At 46.7% G+C, this 22,006-nt stretch overlaps 1 protein-coding gene across 1 annotated transcript in view; it reads left to right on the top strand.

Moving 5' to 3' along the window:
- The window catches only part of LOC146869600 (E3 ubiquitin-protein ligase TRIM39-like), a 100,418-nt gene extending 78,737 nt beyond the window's left edge, over positions 1 to 21,681 (top strand). The window contains exons 5-6 of the mRNA XM_085608304.1: positions 19,123 to 19,175; positions 21,050 to 21,681. Of these exons, the coding sequence (XP_085464430.1) occupies positions 19,123 to 19,175; positions 21,050 to 21,564 (568 nt within the window). The 3' untranslated portion in view covers positions 21,565 to 21,681. The remainder of the gene's footprint in view (positions 1 to 19,122; positions 19,176 to 21,049) is intronic.
- The last annotated feature ends 325 nt before the right edge of the window (positions 21,682 to 22,006 follow it).

Here is a 22,006-nt window from a genome sequence, read left to right as displayed (position 1 = left end):
TAACGCAGTTCGTTCCGTGCGCGCACGGTGCGCTTCGCGCACCGTGCGCGCACAGTGAGCACGCGGTGCGCTTCGCGCACCGCGTGCCCACTTTACGCAGTTAGTGCCGTGCACGCACGGTGGGCACGCGGTGCGATGACAAAGCAAGAAAGCACGTCAACAAATCTGTTTCTGCTTTCCTCCGTGACTATGGTATGGGTGCCATTTACCACAACAACTTGCGTTATGACATGCAAGACATTTATAGAGGAGATGGTGTGCACTTCAATGATGAAGGGAACAGAGTCTTCCTCTTGAACCTTAGACTCTGCATCGGTACTTACTTGTAGGTACCACTAAAAAATCATTTCATAAACACAACGGCTCTTTTTAGAGCCCCCTAATATCTAAACACTTAAATCTGATTTTCATTTTTTTTTTTTTTTCTACCGTACGCTTACCGTAAGCTTACCGTACGCGTACCCCGTGATTTTTTTTAAAATCAATAAATGTTTTCTTTGTACTTTACAGTCCTTCTTTGACCCCCTCACAAATGTAAGGGGGTCTGTAACTCTCCTCATTGCCCCCTTTCCTTGTTTTCACTCTTTTTTTCAGAGTGAAATACACAAAATGGCGGCCGCCGCTTCCTGGTTTCGGCCGATTCGAATGTTTACTAAGATCTAAGAGCCAATCAGAATCGCGCTCGCGCACGCCACCGTACGCTTACCGTAAGCGTACGGTAAGCGTACCGTAAGCGGGCTCAGATATATATATTGATTTAAAGGCTATTTTCTCAGAATCTACTGAACAGATTTACACCAAACCTACAAAAGGCACTTCCTTGACCTAGGGACTAACTCTCTGCCAAATTTTGAGTAATTCTGTTCAGCCGTTCGGGCTGTAGCTCGTTCTAAAGGTCCTATGGAAAAATGCATGGGAAAAACGCGTTTTGGGACCCCCCTTTTATCTCAGCCCCCGCTTGACGGATCCCCCCGAGACTTTCAGGGTAGGAGCGGAGCGTAGCGCCCCACCTATTTTGTGAAATTCGCGAGGATTCGTCGACCGGCGCCAAAGTTATTCAAAATAGAATGTTGAGGTTTTCCTATGGAAACGTGGTCCTAACTATAACTACCTACTGGCGACCGCCAGTAGGTAATATATATATATATATATATATATATATATATATATATTCACTGAAAAAACCATAGGTTTCACACACGTTATAGTTAGGAATTAGCATTTAAAAAACCTTGCAAATTCACTGAAAAAACCATAGGTTTCAGACATGTTATAGTTAGCGGAAATTTTACTGATAAAAAACCAATGAAATTCCCCCGTTATAGTTAGTGCAGGCAACTATAACTCACGCGACCGCAATCCTCTGCTGATGCTAATACTGTATTTAGACACTTATTTGCCCATGTCTTCTTCCATAAATTTTTAGCTATACATATATTACAAATATTTTTTTTCATAAAGACACATATGTCATCAGCAGAAGATTGCGGTCGCGTGAGTTATAGTTGCCTGCACTAACTATAACGGGGGAATTTCATTGGTTTTTTATCAGTAAAATTTCCGCTAACTATAACATGTCTGAAACCTATGGTTTTTTCAGTGAATTTGCAAGGTTTTTTAAATGCTAATTCCTAACTATAACGTGTGTGAAACCTATGGTTTTTTCAGTGAATTTGTACGGTTTTTTAAATGCTAAGTTACTTTACGCCATTCGTGGCGTGCACGCCCACTTAACGCAGTTCGTTCCGTGCGCGCACGGTGCGCTTCGCGCACCGTGCGCGCACAGTGAGCACGCGGTGCGCTTTGCGCACCGCGCGCCCACTTTACGCAGTTAGTGCCGTACACGCAAGGTGAGCACGCAGTGCGCTACGCGCACCGCGTGCCCACGTTGCGCACCGTGCGCACATGGAGGACATATTATGCGCTTCCTTGTGATAGGTAATCTGTTAAATTTAATTTGTAAGTGATGACAATAATATGCCATGCACAGAGAGTGGTTTTTTTTTTTTTTAATTAAAATTTGTAGCGTAAGCGCACCGTACGCGTACGGTAAGCGTAATCGGCGAAATTTTCAAAAAATAAAAATTTACCGTTTTTGGCCTTGGGGGATCTTTGAGGACTCAACTAACATGGCTATGTGCATGGGCGCTGTCTAAACAGCCCCTTTATATGTTTTTTGCCTTTGTTTACAGCCCCCCCTCAGAGTGCGAGAGAGAAAATGGCGGCCGCCGCTTCCTGGTTTCGACCGATTCGAATGTTTACTTAGATGTAACAGCCAATCAGAATTGCGCTTGCGCACGCCACCGTACGCGTACGGTAAGCTTACGGTAAGCGTACCGTAAGCTGGCTCAGATATATATATTGATTTAAAGGCTATTTTCTCAGAATCTACTGAACAGATTTACACCAAACGTACAAAAGGCACTTCCTTGACCTAGGGACTACCTCTCTGCCAAATTTCTAGTAATTCTGTTCAGCCGTTCGGGCTGTAGCCCTGTCTAAAGGTCCTATGGAAAAATGCATGGGAAAAACGCGTTTTGGGACCCCCCTTTTATCTCAGCCCCCGCTTGACGAATCCCCCCGAGACTTTCAGGGTAGGAGCGGAGCGTAGCGCCCCACCTATTTTGAGAAATTCGCGAGGATTCGTCAACCGGCGCCAAAGTTATTCAAAATAGAATGTTGCGGATTTCCTATGGAAAAGGGGTCCTAACTATAACTACCCACTGGCGACCGCCAGTAGGTAATATATATATATATATATATATATATATATAATTTTTTTTTTTTTTTTAGAACCTCAGCAACTTCTCTCAGTTGTAGTGAGACCCTAAAACTCTGCATTAAGTTGGCAGCACAGGCCTTCATTTGTAGATTCTACCATCTGCCTTATCATTGGTACTTCTCTCGTCTGACTTATGTGTCACTAGACCCCACAGGTACCTTTCTGCATCTCTAGCCTGCATGGCCAGAACTTAAAATGCATCCCTGTGCAATATCCTAAATTAAATCACCCTGTACACATACAGTTCAGGCTCATAGGTGGAACCCATGTATGGATACCCTCCGCGCCTATCAGTGAATGAGTTCACATCTCGCTGTCCTCTCAAACACCCCATTCTGAGCGCAGTGATGACCCCCAAATACTCTTCACTGGTGTCTGCACAGCCCGCACCTCCTTCCTCGACCCTTCCATCCAGTTCTGCTGTTTTAAACCACATCCTTCCCCACCCAGACTTCTTTGCAGCTTAGACGCCGCCTCTGCTGCCTATATGACTGTCTATATGACTTTGCAAACCGTAGACCTGTAGTATATTCAAGTCTTGCACAAAGGTACATTCGAAAGCGGTCCGTCCCCTACAAAAGTCCTGCATTCTGAAGGGCTATTGGGGGATCTCCTCTTTCTAATAGATAACTGGAGTAACAATAGTGGGTAAAGGAAATTTAATGTCTATTTTAAATATTCCAAAAGCCATCTAATAGAGCGTGGTAAAATTATTTAAGTAATTAATATAAAAGTGTTGCCTATGTTGAGGTAAATAAATGTTTGGATACTCTAGGCAACGTGAGATATGGATGGATAAGTATGCACAGCTGCAACCTGTTTCAAAGGAGAAGTATCAGCTCATGGGGGTTAACTGCACTCAAAGACACTGATGGTTAAAATGGTCCACAGGCTTCATCTGTAGTTCATTGCGTCCGTTGCGGAGATGTGTACCACCCAGAAGCAGAAACTCCAGCTTTGAATTGTTGCACGCCCTCTTAGCCTGTCACGGTCCCTCGGAGGCCTCTCCGGATCGGTTTGTTGCTCAATATGGGCCACCTATTGACAACCTCAATTCCGAATTGCCATGAAGGCACGGAAGATTAAGGGGGTCAATCGGGGGAAGGAAAGGAAGGGAACAGCGGGGAGGGAGAACTGTGAAAAGAAAAGGCTTATTAAGACACACTGCGCTGAAACAACGGTACCCTTCATTCCATGCTTTGTTCAACAATGTTTTAACCAGTTCTGGCAGCTGCAAGTAGAAGGACGATTTGGCATTCATCAAGACCTTCTATTGGCTACATTGTCTTCTAAGGCTTAGAAGGAACATGTGCAATACTCAGACGTAAGAACTGTGGACCAAACAAACATGTATATAAATGATGTTTCAAAACTTTCTATACCAGAGACTCTGCAGTTGGAGGTGTATATTACCCACCAGAAAAGGTGTGTGTGCGCGGGCCTTATGGATTATGCTTTACTTTAGCTACCTCTCAAATTTCCCCTGCTAGGAAACGAAACAAACACACACTTTATAACATGTAATTAACACAGGAAAATATCGAAGCAGCCGGTATTGCATTTTCATAGTACTGTAAATAAAGCAACCATTCCTGGTGGAGTTTAAGTACACAGGGTAAACAATATACCACCTGGTAAACATACCAGCCAAGACGCATGAGCCTTACTGAGTCTGTGAGCCAACACTGGGATGTTTACGGAATCCGACACCCCTTGCCAAATGTTTAGGTATCAAAAATCCATGCGCGACTTCAGCGGCCGTCACAATGATAGCGCTATGAGGAAGGAAAGTCCCTTGGCGATGTCACCGACACCCTTACCCCACCCGGGATATATGGCAGCTCAAATCCTTCGGCCGTGTCCTGCGGCGTACTCAGGATAATCTGCGGGATTCTTCTCTCTGGCTCCGGCTTATGTAGCCGTTCGGAACTCAACGCCGCGTCACTTCCGGCGCATGCGTGACTGTTTGAAGCTTGAACTGGCTCAAGTAGTGACTTGCCTCACACCCTCGGATCCCTTTCAACAACTGATAGGGTGCAGTATCCTCGCATTGAGGCATACACCAGGAAAGGCAGAAGAGTCCATTGTGAACCTGGTGGTAATGGATATTAGAATTGGGAGTAAGTTTAGGTCTCAAAGAAATAAGAGGATCACAACCAATGGTTTCGGAGTATTCTGAAGAAAATGAGTGCATTTCATAATCTGTGTTTGGACACCCACATGTCACACGGTGTCATATGTGGTCAGAGGGAGAATACGCTGGAAAGCCGTTCCCAGTGAACCCATATATACTGGCTGAGATGTGCAGAGAAGGCGGTGCTCACAGAACCCCCTCAAGCAGGGACTTCAGACCGTTTACAGAAAGCTGGTGAGGTTCTACCTATACCCGAGTGAAAAGCTATTTGTAGTCCCAAGAACAATCTGGAACCTGAAGAACAGGCTGCAGCTCTAGAAAAGGCAAAAAAGCAGAGTTCATTCCACTGGCAATTAGTGGGATAATAGTGGTCGACTTGTGGCGTGGAGATTACGGATACTGTGGGAGAATTGGAGCCTCGCCGTAATATGCAGCCCAATTTGGGATCACCTAGGACCTTCATGGCCTCGGCAGGGCGACAACACGAGCACCCCGTGAGGGCACATGAAACGGACGCAAGTGGCTCTGGATGCCTTAGAGTGTGTGAAGATGGCACGCTGCAGGTGGTGCTGGGAACACCGGACTCTGGGCTAGCCTCATCGGAGGTCATCTCGTACACAAATGCGGACTGACTCCCAGAGGAAAGTTGGGGAGATCTAATTCAAGGGTTTCTTTTTGATCACTCAGATAAGTGACTGTAAATGTGATTCTAATTTCCTGTAACTTTTCCTTTTTTTTTTTTTTCTTCACCTCTTTTTCTCTTTTTAGGTCGAGGACCGTCCGGTCTGCCGAAAGCAGAACCGGAAGTCGGAGATTTAATGTTTCTGAGAGTGGCTCTTTAGTCCACCTCTCTTTTTGGCTCTCCTCCATTGGCTGGCTTCCTAAACGGAGGCCAGCCATTGGAGGAGAGAGCCGTCCCTCCAAATAGGCTCCGTCTTTTTCAGAATCGGGGGCGTGTTCCTGCTGTTCTTTCCACTTTTTAGCCACGCCCTTTCTCAGGCGTGTTTTTCTCTCCTCCAGCCAATGGCAAGAGGAGAGAAAAAGAAACACGCCCCCGAATCTGAAAACGCCGCTGCGTTTCTCCGAGGCATTTTTGCTTGGCCTCGGAGAAAGGCGGCGGTGTTCGTGGCGTCCTCTCCCCTGCTCTTGGCTCCCGTGTTGGCTGCTGCTCTGGTCTCATCCCCCCTGACCGAGCCGCATAGGATCCTAAGGTGTCCGTGCCAGTGTAGCCTAACTGAGGCTCCCCAGCAGTTTTCAATGTTAAGGAGTTGAAAGTGGTGCCCAGAATTGCCGTTGCTGCTTTAACTGAAACAGTTACTTTAAGGGTCGTTGAAGGTGGGACCCAGAAACGGTTGCCACTTTAAGTGGATGAGCTATAGTTTTCTCGTAGCAACAAATAGCTCTGCAAGGAGGTATGCGCTTGTTGTGTGAAGTGCTAATTCAAATCAGTAATGCCAATATCAATGTTCCCCTGGAAGACTTGGGATCGCCCCGTTAACTTTAAGTCAAAGTGCCCCTTGCCGCTTTAAGCGAAGCGGGTTTCTGCTAATCACCGCCCACACATCAGAAAGGCTTCGCAGGGAAGTAAGCAGTAGAAGCAGGATATTTGCGTAGAGGGAACTCGTCACGTACCTTGCCCGAGTTGACAGCTGCTATACATACATACATCCTGGTAAGCAGGGGTCGATCCTCTTTTGCGTGGCGTGGGTTCACTTGCTGGCGGGTTGCTCCATTGATAACAATTGTCGCCAGAATGAAATAAATAATGAAGCCGATGTCGGTGCAGTTATCGGGATACGTTTATTCACGATAGGAGCTGGAGCACATCAGGGAAACCGTCCCTCCGTAATGGCTGAGCACGGAACGCTGGGCTCTGGAACAAGGCGCATACCCCGTCCACGAGACCAGACAGCCCCACGAGCACCTGCTGCAGCGTTTCTTTCTGCCGGCATTTACCAGGCCTCACATAAATATCGAGAAAACTCGTGTGATTAATTATCTTCCGGGAGAGCGAGCAGCATTTTGTATAGTTGAGGTTTTGACTCCTATGAAGTTAGTGCAGAGGGTTAATAGAAGGTGTACTAAGTAGATTACAGGGTGCATATGATGTAAACAGATTACTGCTTTCAAAAGAGACATCCTTCTGTTACTTACCATTTATAACTTAAAGTCCTAATATAGACTGGTGAGCTATTAACTTTCATCCCAGAACTGCATACACACTGCAAAGTAAACATTATTAGAAAATTGATTAATGTTGCAAAAAGGGTTAATTTGGCTTGAAATCAATTCGTATTATTAAAGAGAACTCCCAACTATGCTGTTTCTTTTTCGACTCTCTATCTACCTCACTCTCTCTCACTACCTCACTCTCTATTTCAATACCTCACTCTCTCTATCTCACTACCTCACTCTCTCTCTGCTAATGCAATAGGTATCACATATGCAAAAAAAAAAGCTAATGCCAATAGAAATGACAATGCCATTTATTTAGGGATACAATAATGATAAAAAAAATAATGAGCAATGCCAATAGCTCTACCTATAATATTGCCGAGACCATTGCATTGTAAATGCTTGTTTACATATTAGCAATGAGTGAGGAGTAAACGATATGCATATGTTGTGGGTGGGAGGGGCCGCGGCTGGGTCCTGTTTGGGGAGCTGGAGACTCCAGTCTTGCCCCCCCATCGAGTGTCCAGTCACTTGCACAGCACTTATTTCGGAAGCCCTGTTCAAAACCTTATAAGGGTATCAACATGCGGTGTACTTCAGTTTTGGGTACTGCTGCAGGGCATGAATCTGTTGTTTAAAAGTTCAGATGGGGGGGTATTGGGCGGAGGATGGGGTGGTTCACTCTCCACGATGGTGGGAGGGATAGCCCTGTTACACTGCCCAGTGGGAGGGGGGGAGTTGCAGGTGTTCAAACTGCTTTCTTTGTTCCTCTTGGCTTTCAAAGGGGTTTACGGTATGTTTGTCTGTGTTGCTATGGCAGGAGGAAATTGAAGAGATCACCTTAATTGTATGATATTATGGCTCCCTCTCTGACAAAGTTTCTCACTTGGAACATACGTGGGATGGCAATGTTGGAAAAACGTACGAGAGTGCACTCATACCTCCATTGGTATAAAATTGGTATAGCAGGACTACAAGAAATGCATGTCTGGGGGGACCCGCTCCCATATATCCGTCGCAGATGGAGGGGACCGTTATATGGCACCTCCTTCTCTGGATTTGCCCAGGGGGTGCTTATTTCGGTAGTCCCAGGGACCCCTTCCAGCATATGCACCACGTACTGGATCCAGCGGGGCAGTTCATAATCCTGCATGGTAGACTTGATGGACATGAGATATGTCTCATAAATGTGTATGCCCCTTATACAGACGCACACACCTTCTTTAGTGACGTAATGACCGCAGCTACCCCCTATCTAGTCGGATGTGATCCTCCTCGGGGATGTCAACTGTGTGCTGGACGGGATGATGGATCGGGAACCTCCCGGATGGGTACTAAACCGGGTATGACTGGAGCCCTGATGGACGTCATGAGGGAACTAGGGTTAATGGATGCACGGCGGGTCCGACACCCGAACACGAGATCATTTTGCTGTTACACCCCTGCGACTAACACCTTCAGTAGTTTGGACCAAATCTTCCTGTCGTCGGCCTTGATGCCTACGGTCGAGGAGATAGTCTATCTACTTCGATATATTTCGGACCATTCCCCTATGCTTTTAGTTTTATGTACTAATAGATCGAGGGCGAAGGCCCGCGGTTGGCGACCCAGGCACTTACTGATCCGCTGTTTGCAGGGAAACTGGAGGAAGAGATAGTGACTTATTTCGCGATGAACTGGGGCTGGGCATCCTCAAGGGGAGTGGAATGGGAGGCAATGAAGGTGGTTATCAGAGGTTTCTGTCTTAGCACGACCTATGGGGGTCGGCAGCAGCTTCAGCGGGACATTAAGGTTCTAGAAGGGAATTTTCCTGCGATGGAGGTGACGCTACCCACGAATCAGGACCGGTTAAATGAGTGGAGGGAGCTACGGGAAGAACTGCTGGCGGCGCTCTGTCACCTTGAGAAGTTCCATTATACCGCATATCGACAGCGAGTGCATGTGGAGGGTGACAGGTCTGGGGCACTGCTTGCTAAACTAATTAGAAATGAGAAGCCAACGTCTCCTATTGTGCAGATGCGATCCGCGGATGGAAGCTTGGTGTTATAGTCAACAGAAGATCTTAGATGCAATAGCTGATCACCTGGCAGGGGTATATGCGGGGCGCCCTATGTCTGATGTGGAACACGTAGCAGAAGTACTTTCTACACTGAACCTACCCCATCTGGAAAATGAGGTTAGTGAATTATTGGGTACACCGATCTCGAGGGAGGAAGTACTGGGAAGTTTGAAATCCGCGAAGAGCCTGGGAAGTGATGGCTTACCAGCTGAGTTCTATAAGAGATTTGCACCCCTGTTAGTGGATCGCCTGTTGGAGGTGTAAAATGAGGCGCTACAGAATAGTGCGCTTCCGTCTTCTATGAATGAGACATTAGTGGTCATGATCCCCAAGGCGGGTAAGGATACTCAACTGCCAGGATCATACCGACATCTCCCTGTTAAATATTGATGTAAAAGTCCTTTGTGGGATCGTGGCGGCCCGACTGCATCCATATGTGCAATATTTGATCCATTCTGATAAAACGGGCTTCATCCCCAAACGCAGCACAGCTAACCGTTTGATGCGGCTGGCCCACGTATGGCACTTCCCCCTGCTGCGGCAGGACGAGTGTGCTTTGGCATTGCTAGATGTCGAACAGGCTTTCGACTCAGTTGGGTGGATTTATCTTTGGGAGGTCCTGAGGGCGATGGGCGTGGGCCCATGCTTCCTGACCTGGGACTGGCTCTTGTATTTGGAGCCCCGGGCTCAGATCAGGGTGGGGAGGCTAGTGTTGCGAGCTTTTAGACTACACCGGGGTACCAGACAGTGGTGTGCCCATTGTCGCCATTACATTTTGCCATGGCAATGGAACCCTTCGCGGTGAGCCTACGAGGAGGGATGGAGTCCTTTGAGATCCTGCTGGGTGCAACTAACCATGTAGTATCTATGTATGCAGATGACACCTTGGTGTACCTCCGGAACCCCGGCGAGGCGATACTGGAACTTGACAGGTTTTGGCAAACATCAGGATTGCGAATTAATGCAGGGAAGTCAAAATTAATCCCAATGGGGGGGGGTTGGTCTCGCTCCCAGAGGGGGAACTACCTAGGGTGGAGCTTCCATGGGTAAGAACCACGGCTAAATATTTAGGAGTTAGATTGGCGGGAACGGCCGAACAATTTTTGGCGCGTAATATCGGGACGGTAATTGAGGGACTAAGAAGTTCGATACACTTCTGGCGAGATTTACCTTTAACCCTTATGGGGAGAATAGCCCTGTCTAAAATGGTTGTCCTGCCCAAATGCCTTTATACAATGCAACACTCTTTCTTTAAGATTCCCAACACTATTTTAGCACCTTTGATAGACTTCTGACTGACTTGCTGTGGGGGCCCACACGTAAGCAGGTAAGTCTGGCTACTCTCCAAAGAACCTCTCAGAAGGGTGGACTAAAGGTTCCATGTCTGGAATTTTATTATGCAGCACATTTGTTGGATGATGAGGGAAACTGGGAGAAGGCCCTACTGGCGAGGACCTACGGAAATGAAACACTCCCTGAACTGTTAATGATGGGGACGCAGATACCATCAACGAGCCCGTATATCATACGACATGTGGCGGAGGTCTGGAGCTTGTCGTTCAGAGAGTGCTGCAAAAGGCCCCATATGCCCCAGATATGCCCCTATGGGCTGCACGCACCTTTTTACAGATCTCCACATCTGTCTGTGCGCAGATGGCAGGAGGGGGGATGCCTCACCATGGTTGACTTATACATTAATAAGCAATATATCACACACAAACAGGCTGTCTGGACCTTTACATTGGGCCCAGGACAGTTCCTACAATATACGAAGATAGCCAAGGTAGCTAGAGAGGTATGGCCCATGTTTCCCGAAGATCCCCCCCCCCCTCTCCCCCTCGTCCCCCCGTGTCCAAGGTGTTACAGATCCTGCTAACAATGGCTAAAGGACACAGATTAGTATTCCACCTATACCGAGCTATCAGAGTTGACCAGATGGTTCAGGCACTTCCGATACAGGACAGATGGGAGACGCTGACAGAGGGAACTCGAACGGAGACAGACTGGATGAAGGGATTAAGCAAGTGAGCTCCAATGCACGGTTCAGACTGATCCAATTTAATTATATACATCGGACATACCCCACACCAAAGATGCTACACAGGATTTACCCGGAGTGCTCAGGGCAATGCCCCTGATGCGGGGAAGCCGAGGCTGTATTCCTTCATATGGTCTGGTCCTGCTCAGAACTCCAACTTTTCTGGGATGGTGTCTTGGGTACGTTGCGAACCGCGATGGAGTGGGTGCTGCCACAGGAGATACGGGTGGTCCTGCTGGGTTTGCTACCCTGACCCAAAAACAAAAATCTTAGTAGGAAGTTTGCCCTATTCGGACTGGTGTTAGCCAAGCGTCGGATAGCTATCTCCTGGCTAAGTCGCAAACCACCTCAAAAAGCGCAATGGGTGCGGGATGTGAGGGAGTGGGCGACAGCAGAGGTGATCCGGATCAAACAGGTTAGGCATGATGAAAAGCTGGAAGATGATCTGAGGGCGTGGAAAGTGGTGATAGAAGATCTTAGTAAAGATGGGGAGGGGCACAGAAGGGGGCCACTGAAATTGTAGGATTGGGTAATGAGCTGGGAGATCACTTGAGACATACATGTTCGATGTGTTGGATAATGCAGTGAAGTGTATAACGGGCAGACACCCAGTGTTATATTACTGAGAGTATACCAGACGGGATGGTGGGGAGGGATTTCGTTGTGGGTTGGAGGGGGGGGGCGGGGATGGGAGCTGCAGTTATTTGTTACAGAAATATTTTTGGCTATGATGTAAAGCTGGGTCAGGCACTTCTGTGTTATAGGCAAGGGGATTGATGTTGACAAGGGGCCTGATGTTGAGTGGCCCTGGTTGTTGGGGTTACGGTGTTCGTTATGGAACTGATACAAGGCTGTGATGTAATTAATCCAGATATGTTTGAGACTCTGAATGTACGGTGCCATTTGATGTGTAACCCCGAGAACGTACGAATGCCTTGCCACAAGTGTCTTAAGTGTTAATAAAGACATATAATTTAAAAAAAAGAGGCAGGACTGACCACTAGCAAGCAGGGATTTTTAAAGGACACTGAAACAAACAAATCAAACGCAAGGGGGATGGCTTTAAGACCACTAGAGAAGTATAATTATTATGTAAGAGGTCATACGCTTAAGCTCAACCTAAAAGGAAGGTTTAGGCTTGGCGCAAGGTTCATTTTTTCAGGTCGAAATGTTAGTTTAAAACACAGTGGCAGGCCTGAGACATGTTTTAAAAGAGTACTTTAGTGAGTGGCATAACGAGTGCTGGTGCCCACTAGTAGCATTTAATTTACATGCCCTGGGTAGAGGTAGTACCGTTTACTAGGGGCTTACAAGTTAATTAAATGTACCAATCCGGTGTAAACCAAAGTTACCATATTTTCGAGGGCCAATCAGTGGGAGCTGGGGGGCTCTGACTGCACAATCCATGCAGATGAAAGTCTAATGAACTGCATCCTATTTTTTACCCATTAAAGATAATCAGATGGATGCATTTTAGGTGTAGCATAACCGCAGCCTGGGATTGGATAATGGGCTTTGGATGCACATCCTCCTCACGTGGGGACTTCCAGTGCACAGTGGTGGGTCTTATTTAACACATCTCGTTCTACACAGCTATACACTCAAAGAAGAATTCCAGACCGTAATCTTATCTATCATTTAATAAAAATGAATGCCCATGCGGATACTGTGGATCTCCCATAGGATAAATGTACAGATAGATCCTATAGATGCCACAGACCGGTTCAGGCAAAGATGAAGGAATAATCCTAAGCAGTAACAGTGCCTCGTGGTTACAGCGTATAGTGACCTCAATTCATCTTTCTGCAGGGGTAGTATGGTGCACTGTGAAGTTGGCCTGGCATATGCTATCCACTAATTAAAGTTGCCACCTTGCACCAGTCCAAACAACCCTTATGGTGATTAGGTTAAAGATAACCTTTATTGAAAGCTATCCTAGGGGTAGCTATGGAGAGCAGCCTTCAGGCTAAGTCTCGAAGGAATGTTAAGCAGTTTGTTTTACCAGAAACAACCTTATAGTATTGGTTAAATGAAAGAGAACCCACACAGTAGTTATAAAAATATGCATGTATTATATAGAACACTCTCTAGTATCCTCCACCCGAGGATAGAACACAATTCACATAACACAGTTGTATAGAATCATTCGTAAGTAGCACAATACACAGTGGGCTCCAAGGGGAGACCAAACAATATACTAATAAAGTGGCATAAGTACCACGACTTCGGGCCGGACCTGGTCTGGAAGGTGTAGAATTGCTAGGATCCCAAGGAACCACCCAAGGTGAGTAGATGGGAACCCCACGGAGGACGGGTGCAGTATGGGAACACGACCGCATGCTCCATAAAATTTAAAGGGAAAGTCGCGGTTGGAAATTTAAAGAAAAATCAAACTTCCCAGCAGATTACGAAGACCCTCCGTGAAACTTAGAAGGTTGGAGAGCCACACTTCCCAGCAGATTACGAAGACCCTCCGTGAAACTTAGGAGGTTGGAGAGCCACCCCACTCGTGGATACACGGGTATCGGAGTTACCTATCCCAGAGGAGCCAGGTGCATAGGCACAAAGTGGCGTCGGAACCTTCGTCGTTTCCAATGGATGTCGACCAAGAAATGCTGCTGCTGCTGCTGCTGGAAGTATGAAGAATGTCCGGTGGAATCCAAACGTGGATTCTAAGTGAGAAGAACCTGAAAGCAGAGGGGACAGAGTCTGGGTCACTTTGGAGTGACCAGGGGCTCAGTAGACGAATGCCCACCGATGATGGGTGCTTCAGGTGTGTTGACGGTGGTCTTGACTCTTCAGCTGCGGGGCTCAGGAGACGTCTTGGACGTCCAGGAGCTGGAAGCGAGCTGTCCCACGAAGGATGTAGAGTGCTATGGGGTCGATGTCCGGCAGGCGCACCAACAAGCCTTGGCAGCTGCAACCAACGGGGAAGGTCAAGATCGGTGTCGGTTTGGTCCAGCAAGGACCAGGAGACTCGCCACAGCAAGGGTAGTCTAGGCAGGCCTGGAGCAACCAGGGGAGCACAAGAAAAGGAAAGATGACCATCAAGTGGACCCACAGGCCAGAGACACAGGAGTCGCGAGGGGACCTCAGGCAGTTTCTCAGGATACCAGCTGGCAGGGCACAGAGTGCAAAGATGCCAGAGTCCTTCTCAGGAAAGGTGCGCTGGGGTCAGGACTACCGATAGCCCAATGCACAGAATTGTTGCGCACACAATGGGTCTGTGCTGTTGCAAATATACGCGGTGCACAGAGGTACGGGTTATGCAGTCCCCACGAGGGATACTAGCCTCCAACTTGGTAAGAGGGTAGATCCACTTCGGAGACCTTCAGGCACCCACCTCCTGTGTTGCTGGGATCGTCGGAGTCCGTAGGAGCTCGGGAACAGTGGACCGGTCAATTGCGTTGCTGTGACTGCTTTGCAGGGGAGTGACTCCTTCACTCCAAGGGAAATGCTTAGTTTGTCTTGAGGTGTTCACAGGGTCCTGCACGGAGCCTGTATGGATCTCGGACACTGGAGCAGCTTCGGACGGCAAGGGAGACCAAGTACAGTCCAAGGGAGGTCCAGCGAGTCCAGCGGTGTTCAGATGGTCAAGCATAGTGGTTTCTTCTTGTAGAATCTTGTCCACGTAAAATCTAATGTCCTGTAGCCAGTTAACCCATTTTATACCCACGGGAGAGGGTTGGACAGATTCTTGGGACCCTCCTAGGGGAGGGTCAGGTCAGGGGGAGGCTACTCCCATGTCCTTTGTCCAGTTTCGCGCCAGAGCAGGAGCAAATGGCTCCCAGGACTAGTTTGAACTGGGCAATGCACAAGGACACCAAATGTGGCCTTCGTGCAGACTTTCTGGCACTGAGGCAGTGCACCCACCGAGCCCCAATATACTAAATCCTGCCTGGGAGGGGGTAACACCTCCCTGTGTCAGGATGCCTACTGTGCTCCCTTCCCCTGCTCGAGCAGCATCAGGAGGGCAGAATCATGTCTGTGGCTGGCAGCATCCATTTTGTGCTGTAAGGCTCGAGAAAGTTGGTACCAGTAGACTTGGGTACCCCCAGAACCTTGGTTCTGAGGGGAGGAATCATACCTCCACACCAGTTACTGGTGTGGAGGTATGATTCCAAGGTGTCCGACACCAAATCCGATATACTTCATTGCAATCGTTTTCGAGATAGCATATACCTCAAGGTTATAATGCGCCTCTACCTATATGTCTGGCAGTATCACGTACAACCTGGAAGAATGGTGTCCGTAGGCTGCAGAGGGGCCCTACTCATGCAGGGGAACCCTCTCACGTAAAACCCAGCACCCTGCCTTCAGGATTTGTTAAGGCCTGCTATAGGGGTGAATGTATAAGGTTTTAAGTGTATTGATATATATAGATATAGTGATCCTATATCTAAAGTAAGAGGTGCAAGCACCAGCTTACACAGGCTGCTATAGCAAACCTGAGGTTCCATTTTGCATGGCCTCTCATGGGTGGCATAATGCATGCTGCAGCCCATGGGAGGCCTCTGGGGTACCTATTCCTTGGGTACATGTTTACCATATACTAGGGACTGATAAAGGTAGCCCAGTATCTAATCTGGAGTGTACCAAAGTATATAACACAACCAATTTAGGGAGAAAGCAGGTATACTGGGGTCCTGATTAGCAGGATCCCAGTCAGAGTAGTCAAAAAACAGCAAAACACTAGGAAAAAAGTGGGGGTAACCATGCAGTCCGATCCTAACGTCCTACATGCGCTAATCCCATTAAGAGTTCTAGATCAGGGAAGATGGGGTTTAAAGTGGCAGGGATTGTGTGTTTATTGGTCTAAGGTTCTAGATTACCAATGAAGGGGATTAAAGTTATAGGTATTGCGTGCTAATTCTACCAAGGTTCTAGAACGGTGATGATGAATATAGTGTTAGCGGCTCGGTCCAAATCCCACTAAGGTTTTAGAGCAGCGATGATGGTGATTACAGTGAAAGCGGTTGTGTACTAATCCTACCAAGGTTCTAGAGCAGTGATGACTGTGATTACACTGTTAGCGGTTGTGTGCTAATCCCATCAAGGTTCCAGAGCAGTGATGATAGTGAAAACAATGTTAGCGGTTGTGTGCTAATCCCACCAAGGTTCTATAGCAGTGATGACTGTGATTACACTGTTAGCGGTTGTGTGCTAATCCCATCAAGGTTCTATAGCAGTGATGACTGTGATTACACTGTTAGCGGTTGTGTGCTAATCCCACCAAGGTTTTATAGCAGTGATGACTGTGATTACACTGTTAGCGGTAGTTTGCTAATCCCATCAAGGTTCCAGAGCAGTGATGATAGTGAAAACAATGTTAGCGGTTGTGTGCTAATCCCACCAAGGTTCTATAGCAGTGATGACTGTGATTACACTGTTAGCGGTTGTGTGCTAATCCCACCAAGGTTCTATAGCAGTGATGACTGTGATTACACTGTTAGCGGTTGTGTGCTAATCCCACCAAGGTTCTATAGCAGTGATGACTGTGATTACACTGTTAGCGGTTGTGTGCTAATCCCACCAAGGTTCTATAGCAGTGATGACTGTGATTACACTGTTAGCGGTTGTGTGCTAATCCCACCAAGGTTCTATAGCAGTGATGACTGTGATTACACTGTTAGCGGTTGTGTGCTAATCCCACCAAGGTTCTATAGCAGTGATGACTGTGATTACACTGTTAGCGGTAGTTTGCTAATCCCATCAAGGTTCCAGAGCAGTGATGATGGTGAAAACAATGTTAGCGGTTGTGTGCTAATCCCACCAAGGTTCTATAGCAGTGATGACTGTGATTACACTGTTAGCGGTTGTGTGCTAATCCCACCAAGGTTCTATAGCAGTGATGACTGTGATTACACTGTTAGCGGTAGTTTGCTAATCCCATCAAGGTTCCAGAGCAGTGATGATAGTGAAAACAATGTTAGCGGTTGTGTGCTAATCCCACCAAGGTTCTATAGCAGTGATGACTGTGATTACACTGTTAGCGGTTGTGTGCTAATCCCACCAAGGTTCTATAGCAGTGATGACTGTGATTACACTGTTAGCGGTTGTGTGCTAATCCCACCAAGGTTCTATAGCAGTGATGACTGTGATTACACTGTTAGCGGTTGTGTGCTAATCCCACCAAGGTTCTATAGCAGTGATGACTGTGATTACACTGTTAGCGGTAGTTTGCTAATCCCATCAAGGTTCCAGAGCAGTGATGATGGTGAAAACAATGTTAGCGGTTGTGTGCTAATCCCACCAAGGTTCTATAGCAGTGATGACTGTGATTACACTGTTAGCGGTTGTGTGCTAATCCCACCAAGGTTCTATAGCAGTGATGACTGTGATTACACTGTTAGCGGTAGTTTGCTAATCCCATCAAGGTTCCAGAGCAGTGATGATAGTGAAAACAATGTTAGCGGTTGGGTGCTAATCCCACCAAGGTTCTATAGCAGTGATGACTGTGATTACACTGTTAGCGGTAGTTTGCTAATCCCATCAAGGTTCCAGAGCAATGATGATGGTGAAAACAATGTTAGCGGTTGGGTGCTAATCCCACCAAGGTTCTATAGTAGCGATGACTGTGGTTACAGTGTTAGCGGTTGTGTGCGAATCCCTTCAAGGTTCTAGAGCAGTGATGACTGATTACATTGGCAGGGATTGTGTGCCTGTCTACCTCTGTAGTGATAGTATGTGGGCAGAGATCTCCCAAAGTACGGCAGCTTTTGAGCATTCAACAGTTTTCCACTTTGATGGTGTGTAGTGCAACAACCCAAGAAGGATGAAAGGATGAGTTTGCATTGATGGAATTCACAGCTATATTTTACAGGTCCGACAGATGCCAGCAGTGAGCACTTACCTCACTGAGCCCTCTTGTAAAACTGAGGATATATTTTTAGAGAGGTTTGGGATCTAAAGTTCTAGAGCAGCAATGATGAGTTTGCAGTAACAGAGGTTGTGTGATAATCCTTCCACGGTAGTAGAGGAATGGTTTACATTTTTTTGTCCTCGTATCACCATCCAGCTAAGTAAGCTGTGAGCCAAGACGCCTTCACTCGGAGTGTCCAGCGTATGTGTCTATTGAATATTTCTTATAGTTTTGCCTTTTCGTAGGAAGGAGAACCACCCATTTCTCAGCAAGATAGAGGTGTAATCATCTTTGCCATATCACAAACGGACGCCATCTTTTATCTACTGACACCGACTTACAGTCCAAGTCCAGTCTACTGACATCTGTTACAGATCTGAGCCATTCTGATACCAATGGCGGAACGGGAGTAATACATTTTGTACAGATTTTCTTTCTTGCTAGCGATATCAGAAAAAATATCAGCGAGGCCTGATCCGAGTTTAACTCATCCCAGTAAGGGCACAAGTCCATCCTAAACAGGATCAGGCAGGGGCTTACCTTAATTTTGCAGCCAATAATTTTTAAAAACACCCGATTTACCTACCCCCAGAAGAAGCTACCGAAACATCTTGGTTGTAGAGGAATGGTGACAAGGTTTACACCGGCAGCGATTGGGTGTGGCAGTGTTGTGTTGTGGGTGCTGGTAGGCATGCACGTGGACCTCAGTTAAGAAGGTATTTATTAAGTATATACACAAGACTCCAGCAGATATAACTTTGTATTCAGCCCCTCTCACTGAGATAACCTCCGCTCCTAGAAGACCCACACAAGGCACTCCATAGCATCACATGAAGTACGCTGTCCTCACTGAGCTATTTGCCTTAGAACACCCACATCCTGGCATAAGATATTAAAGTCACTTTTGGATATCGTTAGAGCTTTGACTGTAGTGTATGAACAGTAACTCACACTGAGCAGTAGTCCGCAGGCGCTGCTCTTAATACTGAATCTTATTTCAAATATGGGTCTTATGTGATGTTCATGTAGCTGTCATTGCTCCTTAATAAAAAGATGGTGTGTGTTATTACAGGTGTAATAATTTGAAGATTCAGTGCCCAGACATGGTGGTGAAGAGTTATAAAGGTAAATATCATTGTGATGATTAGCTCTGTATGTTACTGTTCATTAAAACGGTATGGTGTGGTGTGGTGTGCTATGGTAGGTATGGTGTGGAATGCTATGGTATGTATGGTATAGTATGGAAAGTTATGGTGGTATGGGATAGAAAGGATTGGGATGCGATTGGGTATTGTGGAATGGAATTTTATAGTATGGGATGTTATATGGTATGGTATGGAACGTTATGGTGGGATTGGATGGTGTGGTGTGCTATGGGGTGGGATCATGGTATAATATGGTGTGGTATGATTTGGTATGGTATTTAATGGTAATGTGCACTCACGTCAGGTTACAGTTACTTGATTTGTGTCTGTAAACATTGTCTTTTCCAGATTTTTCTAGATTTCTACTTCTCTCCATTCTGTATATGTGCCACAGCATTAACAGAGTTTAACTTCCATTTGTCATTTTCCTGCTACAAAGTTCTTTCATTTCCACCAAAGTGGAATATGTCCCCGGTAATATCTGGTAGTGTGGAACCCCATGCCGTAATACTGCATGTGTTTATGCTTCATGTGGCTGTACTGCATTTGGTTATGAAGCACATGGTTATGTTGCACATGGCTATACTGCATGCGGTAATATTGTGTCACTTGGAATACTAGTTGGGCAGAAACTTCAATTTTTAGTCCAATTGGTGTTGACCCAAAACTGTTATTAGGAATCTTTGGACTGTGGCTCCTGACAGGGCGGTGGAGTTCAGTGAGATATTCTGGCTCAGCCCATGTAGTGTTTCTACAAAATACCTGTGTCTCAAATAAGTCTGTAAATAATCATGCACCCACATTTTAATCTTGCTTTGTTCCCCCGTAACTTTCTAACTCACAAATGATGCTTTCTTTCTCTAAAAAAAGTTTTAATAAATGTATTGGGAAAAGTGAAAACCCTCCCACACAACACTGTAGTCTTGACTTCACTAGAGCTTAGCTCAGGCCTGGGACCGGGCCCTGCTGGAAGTTGATCAGATTAAAATGATCCTCTCTCTAGCTGCACTGTCCTGAGGTAGAAATATTTATTCCCTCTCAGACATTATTAAGGCTAGACAAGGGCCTTGCGAACATGGACCTCAGATTGGACATCTCAAGAGATACACCTCAGCTTTCCGGCCTTTACGTCACAACCAAATGTGTCTCGTCCACACCACTTCTAATCAGAACCTTAAGTGTGACCCCCCAAATCCTGGTTGAGGTCTTGTAAGGATATGGAGGTGGCCTCTTTAGACCGCTAAAGTCAAAGGCAGTGACTGCAAAGTCTGTTTAAATCTAAAAGACACGGGGTCCAACAACAAGATCTGCTGAGTGGTATCTGTGCATGAGTTTACCTGCTGTGGCCTTACACCTGGAATAACAACTGTATCTACACTCATTAATTCTACTAATGCCAACCAATCGAAGCATCCCTAAAGGGTGGTGTCTACCTGGGTCACTAAACTAGTACAGTATACCTTCTAGTAGCTCTGTCACTCTTACCATCTGATACCGTGTACTGACTAGTACAGTATAACTTGGGGTAGCTCCACTACTCTGTACCATCTAATGCAGTGCACTGACTAGTACAGGATACCTCCAAACAGCTCTGTCACTCTGTTCCATCTATTACAGTGTATTCCCTAGTACAGTAGACTTTCAAGCAGCTCTGTTACTCTGTGCCATCTAATACAGTGTACTGACTAGTACTGTATACCTTGGAGTGGCTGTCACTTTTTACCATCTAATGCAGTATACTGACAGCGTGCTCCTTCCAGATGTGGTGTAAATTAATCATATGTAATACAGAAGCCGTAATTACAGCCTTTATTTGTGTAATTAAATCTCTAATTGTGAATCTCTTCTCTGCAGTGATGGTGTCTCTGGATCCTGACACAGCTCATCCTGGGCTCCTCCTGTCTGAGGGGTCGAGACGTGTAAGACGGACAGGCAGAGAACAGACCCTGCCGGACACCCCCAAGAGATTCGACTTCCTCTATCCCAGTGTGGTGGGGAGCGAGGGGTTCACCTCCGGCAGACATTACTGGGAGGTGCAACTGCTGCGGCAGAGGGGAGCATGGTATGTGGGGGTCGCAGCAGAGTCTGTGAACAGGAAGGGAGACTTCACATGGTCACCTGAGGGGGGAGTCTGGAGTGTGGAGGGGTGGAATGGTCACTACAAGGCTTTCACCTCCCCTAGGTTGCCTCTGTCCCCTCGTGAGAAGCCCTTGAAGTTGGGGGTGTATCTGGACTACGAGGGGGGGTGGCTGTCCCTGTACAATGCTGACTCTATGGAGCTTCTCTACACCTTCCAGCAGGCCCTATTCACAGAGAGGCTCTTCCCGTTCTTCAGTCTCAATCAAGGAGTGGACATGAGACTGGTGTGAGAGCTGCAGGGAGCTTCAGACCCTCATCCCTCCCACGCACCCCCTTCTACAGTGATAATGTGACCAGGAGCGACGCTTTTGAATAATATAACGCTCCCTTGGGGGATAAGTCTTTTGGGGGGGGGGCAGTAATTTTCTCATGTAGAATTTATTAATGTATAGATGTCAGCCAACCCCATGTGCAGAGCGCCCCTTCCCCCTGAACTGTCATCTACAGTCTAAACCCCAACATTCCGTAGAATCTTCAAGCTCCCAACATTCCACAGAATCTTCTTTATTGACCCTCCCACATGGTGCCATGACAACCGAAAGCCTCGTGTGAAACTGTGTTTGAGGCATATGAGCTGCAGAATACATACTGTGCATAGATCGCCAACTGGTGTTGGGCTCGGATGTTTGCACTTTGTTGCTGTCCTAGAAAGTCTTTGTAGTCACGATATCG

Source organism: Triturus cristatus, chromosome 1_1, assembly GCF_964204655.1.
Source record: "Triturus cristatus chromosome 1_1, aTriCri1.1, whole genome shotgun sequence".
Lineage (NCBI taxonomy): Eukaryota > Metazoa > Chordata > Amphibia > Caudata > Salamandridae > Triturus > Triturus cristatus.
This window is presented reverse-complemented; position numbering and strand designations above follow the sequence as displayed.